The sequence below is a fragment of the Trachymyrmex septentrionalis genome, unplaced genomic scaffold (genome assembly GCF_001594115.1).
Source record: "Trachymyrmex septentrionalis isolate Tsep2-gDNA-1 unplaced genomic scaffold, Tsep1.0 scaffold70, whole genome shotgun sequence".
In the NCBI taxonomy this organism is placed as follows: domain Eukaryota; kingdom Metazoa; phylum Arthropoda; class Insecta; order Hymenoptera; family Formicidae; genus Trachymyrmex; species Trachymyrmex septentrionalis.
In genome coordinates, this window is record NW_017305885.1 from 639,667 (window position 1) to 652,724 (window position 13,058).

Here is a 13,058-nt window from a genome sequence, read left to right on the forward strand (position 1 = left end):
CCTTTTTCAAAAAATAGATATGTTCGATATGTTGATTAAGAAAAAAAAAATGAAGTAAGCAAATTGAATAATATCACCTTTATAATTTAAATCTTTCCATGTGATAAATCATAAAGGAGCCTACTCATTTAATACACACATTTCCCACTACGATTCTATTATAATTAACTAAATATAGAGAAAAAAGAAAAGACGCAAGCTGTACCTTTAAATCAAAATCGATGCAATGCTGTTAAAGTGATGAATTTCTTCTACGTATGTGTAGGACATTCGATAAATCGATGATATAGCCAGTAATAAGGAAGCGATCCTTCGTGAGAAATCATCGAGAAAAAGATATAATTTTTTCTGATTGCGCAAAAAAATCGTTTTCAATTAATTTTCATAAAAGAATTTTCAATAAAATTACAAAATCCCAAAAATACAAGCGCATCTACTTAATTGTATTTGAAAATAGTAATTACAAGTAACAGCGTCTAATTAGAAAGACTTCTGCTTGGGGAATCATCTTATTATGGTCCTCTACTCCTTTTATAATACAAACGTTCTAGATTTTGAGATTTTATTCTTTTTGTATTGTTACTGTAAATTTCGGCCTTTAATCTTTCTATCGATTTTTCTTCACGAAAGATAACTCTATTTGCGAATTGTACCAATACTTATTAGAGACTCGCAGGGTATGTACCTACGTTTACCGCATCGAGAATCCGAATCTCATATGCATAATTACGTAATTAATGTAACGGTTGTAAAGTAACGGTTTCTCACCTACCTTCTGTCGCTTTAGGCACTTTCTGTGAAAACAGCATTGTTTAATACGTTTTTCATTAATGCATTTTATAGCGAAACTTTGGTTGTTATATATGTATAATATATCTCGTTAGAATCCAAGTATCTCAATTTCCTCGAATTATCCTATTAATCTATCTACAAGTTTGTGATTACGATCGATGCAACAAATATAAATCGCTATAATTTGTCCCGTCTTAACCGTAACATAAAATCAATGTGTGTGTTTTTGAGCGTTCAGGCTCAGTAAGTGCATCACAATGCGCTCACATAAGGCAAAAATTGCTCTCAGAGCATTGACCATAATTTTCAGTATCATTTTGCTTCACTTTGGCGGTAATTTCGAGATTTGATCGATGTCAACGCGTAAAAAAGCGTACAAATACAATTTTGTATAATCGACCTTTCGTCCTTACCGCTGTGTTTTCTTCTTTTAAAAAAAGAAGAAACAAAGAAAAAAGAGACTGCATACATACAACCGTCTACTTACGTCTCTCATTCTTATTTTTCAGCGGATCTCGTGACAGTTTGCGGTATTACCGTCAAAGATTTCGGGATTTTCGGCAAAATCGGAATTGGAGTGCTTGTTGACGTCGGCTTGGTTGTCACTTGGATCGACTTGGGCAGATTGAGGTTGTGAAGAATATTCTGGCTGGTTGTTGGACTATTTTCATTCGTGCAAGTAGCGGTACGCGTCATGTCGCATATCAGTGGCTCAAAATCACCGCGGCTTTGACGATTCAACATCTCTTGCTGCATTCGCAAGTGTCTCTGAAATTGCTGATGGTGGCCGGGAACGGCAATTTGTGTCTTTTGATATTGCGGCGATCTGAAGCTTCCACTAGTCGACGATCCGTTGTTCGTGCCGGTAACAGGTTTGTCGTTAAATTTCTGCCGTTTGAATGTTTGCATTCGCTTCATGTCTGACTCGCACAATTGAAACACCTTACCGCCGCTGCCGTAAACAGAGGACAAACTTGGACTGTCTTTCCGTTTGACATTGCCGCCACCGTTGGTTGTCGCAGTAGTTCCGCTGCTATTATTATTGCCACCGCTACTGCCACTACCACCACTGCCACTGGCACCGCCATCGCCACTACCACCACCGCTGCCGCTAGTAGATGGTATAGTCAATCGTTGCAAATTTGGAGGAGACTTTTTTATGATCGACACCCCCGAGCTGAGTTTAAGCATTCGCGGTGAGTTTATTTTGGCCGAATGCGATGACGTCGCGCTGCTAGTCAATGGTCTGGATATCAAACTTGTACCGGGCACGGATAATCTGTCCTTCTCCAAAACGTAACCACCGCTCAAACGGCGCGAATTACTGTACTCTGTTGCGATCGGTTCCATTATAGGTTCATCCATTTTCTCTGGACCTTCATACGATATCAATCTGTTTTGCACCGATGTAGAGTAGTTGATCGCATTTCGCGAGGCGTTTGGCGCAAGTATTAGATCACCAGCTCTGTAATATTTCTCCAAAAGGATCAAATGTCGCAGGAAGGAGCTTTGGTTGCCGTACGGTCGCTGCAACTGCTGCCACAGATGCTTGGTCTCGCGATCATACTGGATCATCGTTGCACATTTCTCCCATCCTTGTGGCGTAACTTCGCGCACATTCTGGAACTCGATGTTTACATGAAGATTCATTTCCTCCTCGCCTGGAAAGAGCGTTCGTACGCTGATGGAAGGATTTGCACCGAGTCTCTGCACCACAGGCGCTATATCGTTATTGTTGTTACTGTTATTAAGTCTCGGCCTCTTTGGCAATCGTGTCAAGGTAACCTCATCCATTCCGAGTGTCATTCCATTCGCCATCATCCCGTCGCATAGCGAGGAGATCGATGTGCTTGACGTATACGAATGTAGATCAAGAATCTTGCGCTTTTTCAGGTTCTCCACTGTGTTCTCGAGATACTGAACGTCCATACCATCAGTCTCGTCGTTATTCGACTTGGGGGCGCGATTCTCGTTACCCATCTCGGAGCTGCATTCCATCGTACTCTCATTCTTGTTTGGTTCCGGGGTCGATTTGTCCGACGTACCGCTTGTTGTACGTTCCGGAGACTTAGAGCTTCCACTTTTAACCTGTAAATTTTTAATGCTTTTCTTACTCTTCTTATCCTTGGTCTGATTCACTTGATTCATCTGTTGCGACAAATCGTCATCGGCGACCTCGTCTTCGATGTCGATTCCAAGATTACTCAGGACCCTGTACATTGGAAAGTACTTCTCGTCAGATACTTGTTTTTTTCGATCAAGTTTCTTTAATCTTTATGCTTGATATCTCTATGCTATATGTTAGAGATCACGCTGAGCCTATATACTCACCGTTTTCGATAATTTTTGCAGAAGGTCTTATGAGTCGAACTCATATTTTCGACCTCTCTGTACTTGAGTTGCAACTGCGCGAAGTAACGACATAACTTGCACACGAATGTACCGGCCGCTAATAAGACGAGGATTCCTTGTTGATTGAGCTTGTGATTTAATTCGTCGATCTCTGCGATATTCAATGGGTGAGTAGTTTGTCGAACGAGTCGGCGTTTGCAGAGCGCGCAAGTCAAGAAGTGTACGATTTTCTCGTAATGATTAACACAGAACGACATTGTGGTGTTTTGACTCGAATCCCAGTCTATATCGACCTGCAATAACAATATTTCTCGTATGTATGCATAAATCGACACGCCATTCATTATTAGATATATAAGCAATCGAGTTACAAATATTAACCTGATTCTGAATGCCAGTTCTTATCTTGAGCAACCAACGGCGTTTAACGTGATGCCGCGTGGGATCTCGACATTCACGAATTGAACACTTTGACATCATTAATTGCCTGTGTTGTTTCTGTGGCTTCTGCTGCATGTTTGCTGGGCTAGTGTTCGCCTAAAAAAGCAAGATTTTAGGCAAGTTTTCAGTGAGAAGTATCAAAATTAATTATACACTTAGTGTGTATGTTAATTTATAATACAAAATGTGAGTAAAGATTTATAAATTATATAAAATATAATCTTCATAGAGAAATAACGAACCTTTCTATCAACATGACGATAGCATGCGTCGCACAGGCACGAATCTTTTGTAAGGTGTCTCTCTATGTTCAAGATCTTTTTGCGTCTTTCATCAGATTTTATTTGAGCTAAATGCATTGGCGTGTCCAAAGAACCAAACTTGCCAAAGCAATAGCAACATACGTCGGCACACACGCGCCCAGGATGTATAGAGAAAGAAGATGATTTCTCTGGAATAACAAGCGACTGACGATCCTTAGGCGTAGCTTCCTCATTATCGTCATCTACGATAATAAAATTGACAAGTTAGGTAATATTTTGTCAAATGTTGCGTTTAAAATTTTTTTTCTGATTTAGGTAATGTAAACACGGCGATATTAGTGAGAATGCAAAAGGTAGCAGGTGATTTTTAATTTGAAAAGCAAACAGCATAAAAAAATAGCATGCATTGTTATAAAAATTAGGCTAAAGTGTAGTTTTTGGAACTAGTGGTCTGTAAAACAAGTGTTGCACAATATTCCATATCAAATTGTAAAAAGATAAGAGAAACATAATTGTTTTTCAATTGAACCATATACCACATTAAAGATTTTGCATAGTACACATTGTATTATTAATCGTCTTAAGCATAGTAAGTAACTTTACAGACAATGGAAGAAAAAAATGAACGTGGGACGTTAATAATTTTAATTAATCAAGTATTCTCTAAACTATCTGAAATGGAAATGTGAACAATCACTTACTATACTGCACTAGTCTAAATTATCAGCTAAAATCAAAGAAAATGTGAGATTTTTGGAAAAAGGTAACCAAGGAAATAATAAGTAAGATTATCAATTTAGTTATTCCCGCAACCAGGATTACCGCAAGAATGTCTGTGGTTAGTAGTGAACTTTCGGTTCGCACCAGAGCTGCTATCTCCCAAACCACTGGTTCCAAACTGAAAAAAAAGAAATAAAATATAATTGGATTTTGATAAAAAATATATAATCAAATTAACTAACTCATTAGCTTACTATTCAATTCCCAAATATAATTCTCATTATCAGCTCTTTTAAATTCTTGTTTTTCATACGCGTAGAATTGAAACAGAAATCTCAAAATTCAGAAATCGTGTCATGAAGCGCACGCGTTCTGATATGTGTATAAAAAGGATAAATCTCGTAAAAAGTGTAATTAGCATTACTAAAAATTTATCACTACATCGACAATTAAATACGATCGATGTTACAATTTTAGAATCAAATAAAAAAACAAAAAAAGAAAAAAAAGGAGGGATTAAAGGAAGATAAATGTAGTAAGAAACAATGGCTGCGTTCAGCAGAAAAAGCAGCTTTGCAACTATTGTAAAATTCTTTAATACGATCGGTCTTGTCCTTAATTTGTTACTGGATTTAAATATATAAACTAATCATATTCAAAAATTTTAGAACAGTTGCAAAGTTCCTTTTTCTGCTGAACGCAGCTATCGTATGATAAGCGAATGAGTTACATTTTTTCTATACGAGCGAGCAAAAATTTCAAGTCTCACCTCCTTTTGAATGGTGTAGAATTCGGGTGAATCACCCTCTCCGTCTCCACGTCCCTGCTGCTTGAGAACCATTTTCAATGGAGATCGCGATCCTCTTTTGTCCTTGTCTTTCTCCTTTTGCGATACTCTGATGATCGTCTTTAAAGTACCTGTAGATAATTGTTCCTTCTTCTTTTGCTGATTTTGTCTCTTCGCGGCCTCTTCTAAAGACTCGAGTCCTAATAATCGCAAAATGGATTCTTTCCTCTCCTTATCTTCAGGCGTTTCTAAAATCTTCGACGTACCGCTGTTGAACGATTCGCCGGACGTGGAAGTTTCGTCGGAATCCTTGTGCGCGAGTTCCGGTGTCTTGAGAGCCTTGCGTTCGTTCTCCAGTATATCTATATTGCCAGATGTTTGTTGCGACACATAATTCTCGGATAGATTTCGTGAGAGTTGTCGTTCCTCGTTCTTGCCGACCTTTGCGCCAACGATCGTTTCGATATCATTTTCCGATTTGCTGCGTAAATTAGGATCTTTGTCGACTTTGTCCACCAATCCACTTTGTCCACCTTGCTCGAAGAATCCACGAAAGCTATCCGTGCGCTCATCGCTGGCGCTACCGTATTTACTCAAGAATGATCTGTTGTTCTCATTGATTTTGGCAACCTCGTTGTCCAGCAGAGTTTCCTCTTTATTCTGTTGATCGGACCTTCGCAGATCTCGCTTGACTCGTTTGGTCTTGGAACTGTTGGATAATTCCTCTTTGCGTTTTTTCACCTCTCTACCGCGACGGCTGCGAGCTTGAGACTCGAGTTCGCCGACATCTAATTCGTTGTTCAATGAATCATCTACATCTTCTGTCTTCTGAGAACTTTCGGCATCATCCACCGAGCCCTGTATCTCATTAGCGTCGTTCGATACACCAGAAATCTGCGTTTTTTGAATCGCTTCGAATTCTTCCTTGATTTTTACGTTGTCGGCGTGTTCTCGGTTGCGAAATGCGGTTTGCTTAGTTTCAAGCCTCTTCTGTTTATCACGAGTTCGTAATACTCTCTTGTTTTCTTCGTTAAGAAGTTTTCGTTCATCAGGATTTTTACCGTCCAAGAACTTACTGCTTTGATCTGCTATTAGAGTAGCTTCATCATGTTCTATTTTTTGTTCTGATGTACTCTCGTCCGTGTTTGATATAACGCTAGATTTGTTAAATTCTTTACTACTATCATGGTCGAGATCCTCCTTAGTTTCAATGTTCAGTCGATCAGAGGTGCACTGTACAGACGAAGAATTTACAGAGCTACTATTTGAATCACAGTTTACAGGAGTTGGTACGTGTAATAAATTATTGTTAACTTTTGGACGTTTTGCGCTTTGCGTCGTCTTACAAGATGCATCGTTGTCTCGTAATAGCTCAGTTGTGTCAGACTTCCCGTCTAAACTTTTGCTTGGTGTTTCGTTTGTGTCATCGACAGCTGATCCTAATAGCAAAGAGGTCTCAGGTGCTTCTTGATTATTTTGAACCTCCGGCTCCTTATCCAATACCTTTGTATCAGACATCATCTCTTTATTTCGTATCGTGTCATTTGTAATATTTGGTAATGGTTTGGCAGAGTGGTCTTCCGCTACTAATCTTTCTACCTCACGAGATATACTTTCCAATGTTTCTGCTTCTTCTGAATTATCTATAACGTTCAGAGAGATTTCAATTTCTAATTCCTCTGTTTCTTTTGCTTGTACATGTTCTTCTGCAAGTCTCTTCTCTGTTTGCTCAGGGGACATCGACGCAGATACTGGTAAACTTACAATATCATCATCCAAAATTTGATCCTCTGAAATCGTTTCTTCGTTTGTAGATTTTTGTATATCCGTTACAACATCCTCCATATTATCCGATCTTGGAACTGTTTTATTTGGTGTCCTATTCGATTTTTTCGTTTCATTATTGCTGACACTATCAGTAAAATTTTTATCATTGATTCTCGGAGACTTCCTCGTAATCTTCTTATTTTCGTCTAATATCTTCGACTCGGTGCTACTGACATTGGCGCCACTGGTTGTACTGCAACTAACGTTTTCTTTTTCTGGTTCATCTACATTCTTATACGATTGTTCCGCAGCATTACTATTATTTATATTACATGTAGACTCGCAGTTACTATGTACGTCGTTGATTCCATCATTATCGGAGGACTTGTTTTCTTGAACATTCTGCGAATGTGTCTCTGCTTCCCCAATATCAAACTTGACTAGTTTCTCTTCAATCTCTTTGGCAGTGTCAGCCACTTTTGGTACTGAATTTTCTGAATTTTCTGACGTGATTTCATTTGTTGTAACCGTGGACTTATCCTCGTCAGTATTGTCTTCCAGTCCCATTTTCTGAGACTCCGTACTGAGTGGTGCAACAATTTCTTCAATCTTAGGCACGTCAAAGTTTTTACTTAATCCAAGACCTTTTTCCGGACCAAAGATCTTATTTTCGATGGATTTTGCAATATTTAATTTAATGTCTTCAATCATTTGATCTATTTGCGATTTTGACATCGAATTGCCGTCTGATTTATCAGTGCTATAAAAGGAATTGACTGTTTTCTTCATGTCTATGTTTAAACTACTTCTGCGACCTTTAGATTTGTCTGTGAATTTGGCTAAAATATTGTCCCTTTTCATTTGCTCGAAATTATTGAGTTTCTTTGAATCTTCTTGCGTTTCCGTACATCTGGGCACTATTCGCACGTCTTCGATTTTAATATCATCGTCTTTCGTCGCTTCGCATTCCGTAGTTTTAGCTTTAGTTTTAGAACGTAGTGTAGGTCCGGTCTCGCCTGTCCTGTCTGCGCGATCGCTGTTATTGTTGTTTTCTATTTCCGATCCTGTCTCAATATCCTCTTCGGAATTAAACGCTTCATCCTTAGAACAAATCTCCTCTTTGCTCGATGCTGCAATATTTTGTGATTCATTACAACCAGGATCCGAAAAGCAAGAGTCGATATTTATATTACAATCCGAGATATGTTCGATCGAATTATCTGAAATAACAGTTCCATCCGAATTTGTCCTGTGCCGCTTTTTAGGATCGTTATCTGCGGAATTTCCCAAATCTGACAATTGACGCTGCTTTCCATTTCGCAAACTTCTTTGAGACGGTTGCTCGATATATCCGATTTTCGATCTTTTTCTCAACTGAATGGCATTCTGAAGTCCTTGATCCGTTTCTATAGACTCTCCGTCCGATGTACCTTTGGTGTCATCGGTGTCGGGTTCTTTCTTTATCTCGATGTCGCAGGCGATATTTTCATCTACCAACATTTTCTTACTCCTTTTCGCCTTTCCTTCAGCCTTCTCTGTAACGCTTTGTTGACTTTCAACTTCGGAGTCGCTTAACATTGAAGCAATGACTTCGTCTATGGTAAGATCGATAGAATTCTTGTTATCTAAAATCGTCTTTGGAAATTTTTCAACACTAGTATTGCTTCTTGCACTAGTACCGCAATCTAATTCCTTGCCAGTGCTCTTCCGGTTTTTTCCACTCTTGTTATCAGTCTCCGTAACTTTTACAAGACTGGAACTGTTCTTCTTCAAGTTCGTTAACTTGACTGTTTTGGCACTCTTAGACAAAGAATCTGGACTTTCCGTTGTCTTTCCTTTCTTGCCAAGTTTCGGACTGACTTTAGCACTCGACGCAGCACCAGCTTCTTCCTTATTTTGAACGTCAGATTTGGTTTTTTTGGTCCTGAGATTACTCTTGGCACTTTTACTTGGTGTTTCAGTTCCTTTGCCTTCGTTGTCTCCGTTGTTTGTCTGATTTTCTGAAAATTTCTGAGCGATATCTGCTGCCTTGGCGATCGAATCTTCCGGCTGTCGAACTTTCTTCGCACCCTTGGCACCTCTCTTAATGTCAGGAGCTATCCTGTTGGTCACTTTCTTGGTAACCTTGGACTTGATAAGATTTGCCTTGGTTGCTCTTAGGTTCTGTTTACGTTTCAGATTTTTAAGAGCATTCCTACGCGGTAAGCTTGCCTCTATTTTTACAGGAAGTTGACTACCTGTCGCTACTGTATCAAAAATCTCTTGTGCCGCAAGCTGCTGTTTTACATTCAGCAATGACTTGCCTTTCTTATTCTTGACCTCATTGGATGGCAAGACGGAATCGTTACTCGCCTTCTGTTTCGATTTGGAAGGCGCTAAGGGTTTCTTTTCCCTGGATGCCATCTCACTTCCACCCACATTGGGCTCCTGTAACGTCATTTACATTGTACTTTCTCAACAATTATCTAAACTCATCGTTGACAAATTATTTGGCAAATTATTACAACAATAGTAAACTGTTTATAAAATTACTACATGTAGAAAACAATCTCGAATGACTCAATGGAAAAATCGTTGAAAGAGAGAAAGAGAGAGAAAGAGAAAAAAACTTGAAGCAAAACACTTAGTAAAAGACAAAACGATGATTACGAAAAGAAACTATATGAATATATGATATTTGTAAATATCCATGAAAAGATGGACTAGCGTAAAAGTAAAATGGCGAGTCAAAATCCACGTTTTGCAACGGCAAGGAGCCGTAGCGTGCGCGCGGGCGCGCGATACCATTTCGCGGTGTGAAACGCCGCACAATTTAGCGAGGCATAATCGAGGGAGAGTGCGAGAGAGACATCGACGGAAGGGCAACAGCGAACAGGGAGCTAGAAAAGTGGCTGCATGACGCGACGCAGCGTCGAGTCGGAATAGACGGAAAATAGGAGAGAGGATAGCGGGGTTGCTAGATGCGGCCCTGGCGACCAGAAAAATTACGTGACAAACTTTGCGTTAACACACACGAATGCACGGAGCGCCTCGCTCTGTACGCTCAACGCTCAGCGCTCAGCGCTCCGATAGCTCGGCTGACTCGCTCTCGCTTCTCTCGCACGGCTGAAATATTTCGCGCGATATCTCGGCCTACGTTAATCCGTTCGCGACAATTTCGCGCTCGCGAGAAAGCGCGCGTCACATGCTAACTATCAAGCCGAGAAATCCGCTCGAGACTCTTCGGGAAGGTCGTGAAATCGTCGCGCGAAATGGTGATGAAAAAAATCGCCACGAATAAACAAAAGGTCGAAGCTCGGCTCGAACTTTCGGGATGGTATCTCGTCGCGACGGGCCCGAAACGGCGATCGATCGCAGGCCCTCTTGCGATCCCGACGACGGTACTCACCTTGGGGACTGAAAATCCTGCCGTAGGTCCGTGATGATCGCGAATAAACGCGAACAACAATCCCCGTGAAAAGAACAGTCCCGTTGCAGGGTGTCTATACGCCGTCCCACAATTTTCCAGCTACCGCCACCTGACGGCCATAGAGTGCGACTTGTCCCAGGAGCATAGTCCGTTCGCGATAACAAGGCGTTACTTGCTCCGCTTGGTTGCGATCGCACCCTGCCACGGATCTCGTCACTTTTCACTAGGTTAAAGATTTCACCTGGTTTCGCCACCCCCGGACCGATCGTGATGGTAGACACCGATGCGATCGCGCCACCGACTCTCGACAACGATGATACAAGTTGAAAGAGAGCACCGTCGGACGACGTCGGTCGTCGCGACGCCGGCTACCGGGAGAGTAGCGACGATGGCCACTAGTTACGTTCACACCTCACTTCACTTCGCTGATCGCTTCACTTCACTTTATCCTGCCGCGTCGCGTCACCACCTCGCGTCACCCCGCCTCCAACTCCACCACTCGGGTCGGGAAACGAAACGCTACGGTACATGCGCGCTAACTGACCCCGCGTTACAGGTTACAGTACTTTACAGAGCGTGGATCTTGTACACCGTAAGCACACACCGTAGACCGTAGCTCGTAGCGTGGCGAGCGCTGGCTGGCGCTGGCTAGCGCGCACGTTCACGTTCACCTACCTCTCGTCATCCGGTCGCTGTCGACCCGTCGACGTCGTCGACGGCAGTAACGGGCCGCGCGAGTCTGATACTCCGACGAAAAAAAAATTAATATCACGATAGCGCCGCGAGTTGGCACGCGGTTGCCCGCGATACGAGACTCGCCGCGGTCCAGACCCTCCAGCAGGCCAGACTCGGCCCAACTCGGCTGCAGTGACGAACACTGACGAATAGTGACGAGTTAAGGCGAGAGAGAGAGAGAGAGAAGTACAGGGAGGACGCGTTTGCGTCCGCGCCCGTCTCGTTCGTACGATGCTCATCTCAATGGCCGCCGACGGCGCCGACCCTTATTTACTACAGTTTTCAAAATGGCGACTCTTCGGATTCTCGCATGTGGTAACCTCGTCGCGGTCTCGAATTCTGTACAGTTGTTGAATCGCGTCACGACCACGCGAGTCTCTCAAGTATGTGTCGGGTTTCTCCAGACGATTTCACGCAATTCTTTACGTCCTTTTTTCGTTATCTTGGGATAATTGGAACAATTTCGTTCAAGAATCTTTTGCGTGGTTGTCAATTTTGTTTGTAGTTTCCGACTCAATTCTCCCAAGATTTCTTGTATGTTACAGTTATACGAGTTGTTTAATTGTATCGGTGAATCTTAAATGAAATGATACATATTATTGTTATTTACTTTTACAAATGTGTATGAAAATTGTAATTTTTATAAGTCTAGGATGAAAATGCAAACTTTTTGATATCTTTCTTATCTAATAATGCAAAATCAATTAAATTGATGACAAAGTTGATTGATATTATAAGAAATGTAAAGTTCCTCACAAATCATTTGCATTTATTTCTAGATTCAACAGAGATGGAGTAGTTACAAATCATCTTCAAAATATAAGACACCTGAAGATTACACAGATTACGATATTACCAAAGATGAAAACGAATGGAAATATATAGAGCGTTTACTTCCATACAAAATTATACCGAAACCACCAACTACTGGAAATAAATTCCCATCTGGCTATAAACCAGCATCTGGTATGACAATTATGAAATATATTTTATTTACATGTTTCATTTTTTGCATCAAAAATACATGAACTGAAATTTCATTTCGGAATAATATATTTTTTAACAGCTTCGCCTAAGGATAACCCCTACTTCATAGAACGTACGAAAAATTATATGCAGCCTGTGTATTTGTATAGAAATCCCAGAGGAACTAAAAGAGTTACAGAAATTACTAGAATTCAAGGAAATATATGGGCTTTGGAACGAGACATGAAGGAATATCTACAAGAATGCGTGGGACATAAAATTGCTAGCCAGATAAACGAATTTGCAGGTTTAATTAAAATTAAAGGTGACTATGTTAATCGTGTTAAAACATGGATGAATACAAAAGGTTTTTAAAAATAACTGGTTCTCATAATAAATTATACTTTGTAAATCTACAATAAATACTGAATCTTTGTTACAAAATATGTTATTGTATATTTAATATTGTTTCGTAAAATTATTCTAATGCCTTGTAATTGTTACTCAATTATAGAATCGTATCTCATGTTCCTCATTTGTCAACATGCAAATATTTTTACTTATTGGTGAAAATAGGAAACATAATTTTAGGACTTTAACAATATCCAATTTATTTCTGTGAAAATACATGTGTTTGTATCACAATATCAAAGAAATTATCCGTACATCTTTTTAAAATGCATTAAGTATGTGTTAAGTACATATATGTTGCATATATAACAATTTTTAATTAACTCTCAATATAAATATACAAATATCAAAATCAAAATACAATATCTTTCATATGAATTCCAAATTAAATCATTTCAACAAATATATATATATA

At 40.1% G+C, this 13,058-nt stretch overlaps 2 protein-coding genes across 3 annotated transcripts; one reads left to right on the plus strand and one right to left on the minus strand.

The window, feature by feature from the left end:
* Nucleotides 1-495: 495 nt before the first annotated feature.
* On the minus strand, nt 496-10,622 carry LOC108753697 (titin). The gene is made up of 7 exons (XM_018495544.1): nt 10,511-10,622; nt 5,338-9,549; nt 4,671-4,746; nt 3,828-4,090; nt 3,526-3,681; nt 3,124-3,437; nt 496-3,004 (listed from the first exon to the last, which is right to left on the minus strand). Exons 2-7 carry the CDS (start codon nt 9,523-9,525, stop codon nt 1,291-1,293), a joined length of 6,711 nt encoding a protein of 2,236 aa, XP_018351046.1. The 5' UTR covers nt 9,526-9,549; nt 10,511-10,622; the 3' UTR covers nt 496-1,290.
* Nucleotides 10,623-10,710: 88 nt separating this feature from the next.
* On the plus strand, nt 10,711-12,642 carry LOC108753698 (probable 39S ribosomal protein L49, mitochondrial). 2 transcript variants are annotated; one of them, XM_018495545.1, is made up of 3 exons: nt 10,711-11,123; nt 12,046-12,232; nt 12,333-12,642. In XM_018495545.1, exons 1-3 carry the CDS (start codon nt 10,815-10,817, stop codon nt 12,605-12,607), a joined length of 771 nt encoding a protein of 256 aa, XP_018351047.1. In that variant the 5' UTR covers nt 10,711-10,814; the 3' UTR covers nt 12,608-12,642. The 2 variants fall into 2 exon arrangements, with proteins under 2 accessions (XP_018351047.1, XP_018351048.1); XM_018495546.1 differs by lacking the exon at nt 10,711-11,123 and adding an exon at nt 11,150-11,649 and having other exon boundaries at nt 12,333-12,622.
* The last annotated feature ends 416 nt before the right edge of the window (nt 12,643-13,058 follow it).

Coding starts and splice junctions, on each gene's coding strand:
- LOC108753698 (XM_018495545.1), top strand. CDS start 10,815: ATGCGATCGCGCCACCGACTCTCGACAACGATGATACAAGTTGAAAGA. Junction 11,124..12,045: donor GAGCGTGGATCTTGTACACC/GTAAGCACACAC, acceptor ATTTATTTCTAG/ATTCAACAGAGATGGAGTAG. Junction 12,233..12,332: donor TGGCTATAAACCAGCATCTG/GTATGACAATTA, acceptor ATTTTTTAACAG/CTTCGCCTAAGGATAACCCC.
- LOC108753697 (XM_018495544.1), bottom strand. CDS start 9,525: ATGGCATCCAGGGAAAAGAAACCCTTAGCGCCTTCCAAATCGAAACAG. Junction 4,747..5,337: donor TCTACACCATTCAAAAGGAG/GTGAGACTTGAA, acceptor CTTTTTTTTCAG/TTTGGAACCAGTGGTTTGGG. Junction 3,438..3,525: donor GAACTGGCATTCAGAATCAG/GTTAATATTTGT, acceptor TTGTTATTGCAG/GTCGATATAGACTGGGATTC.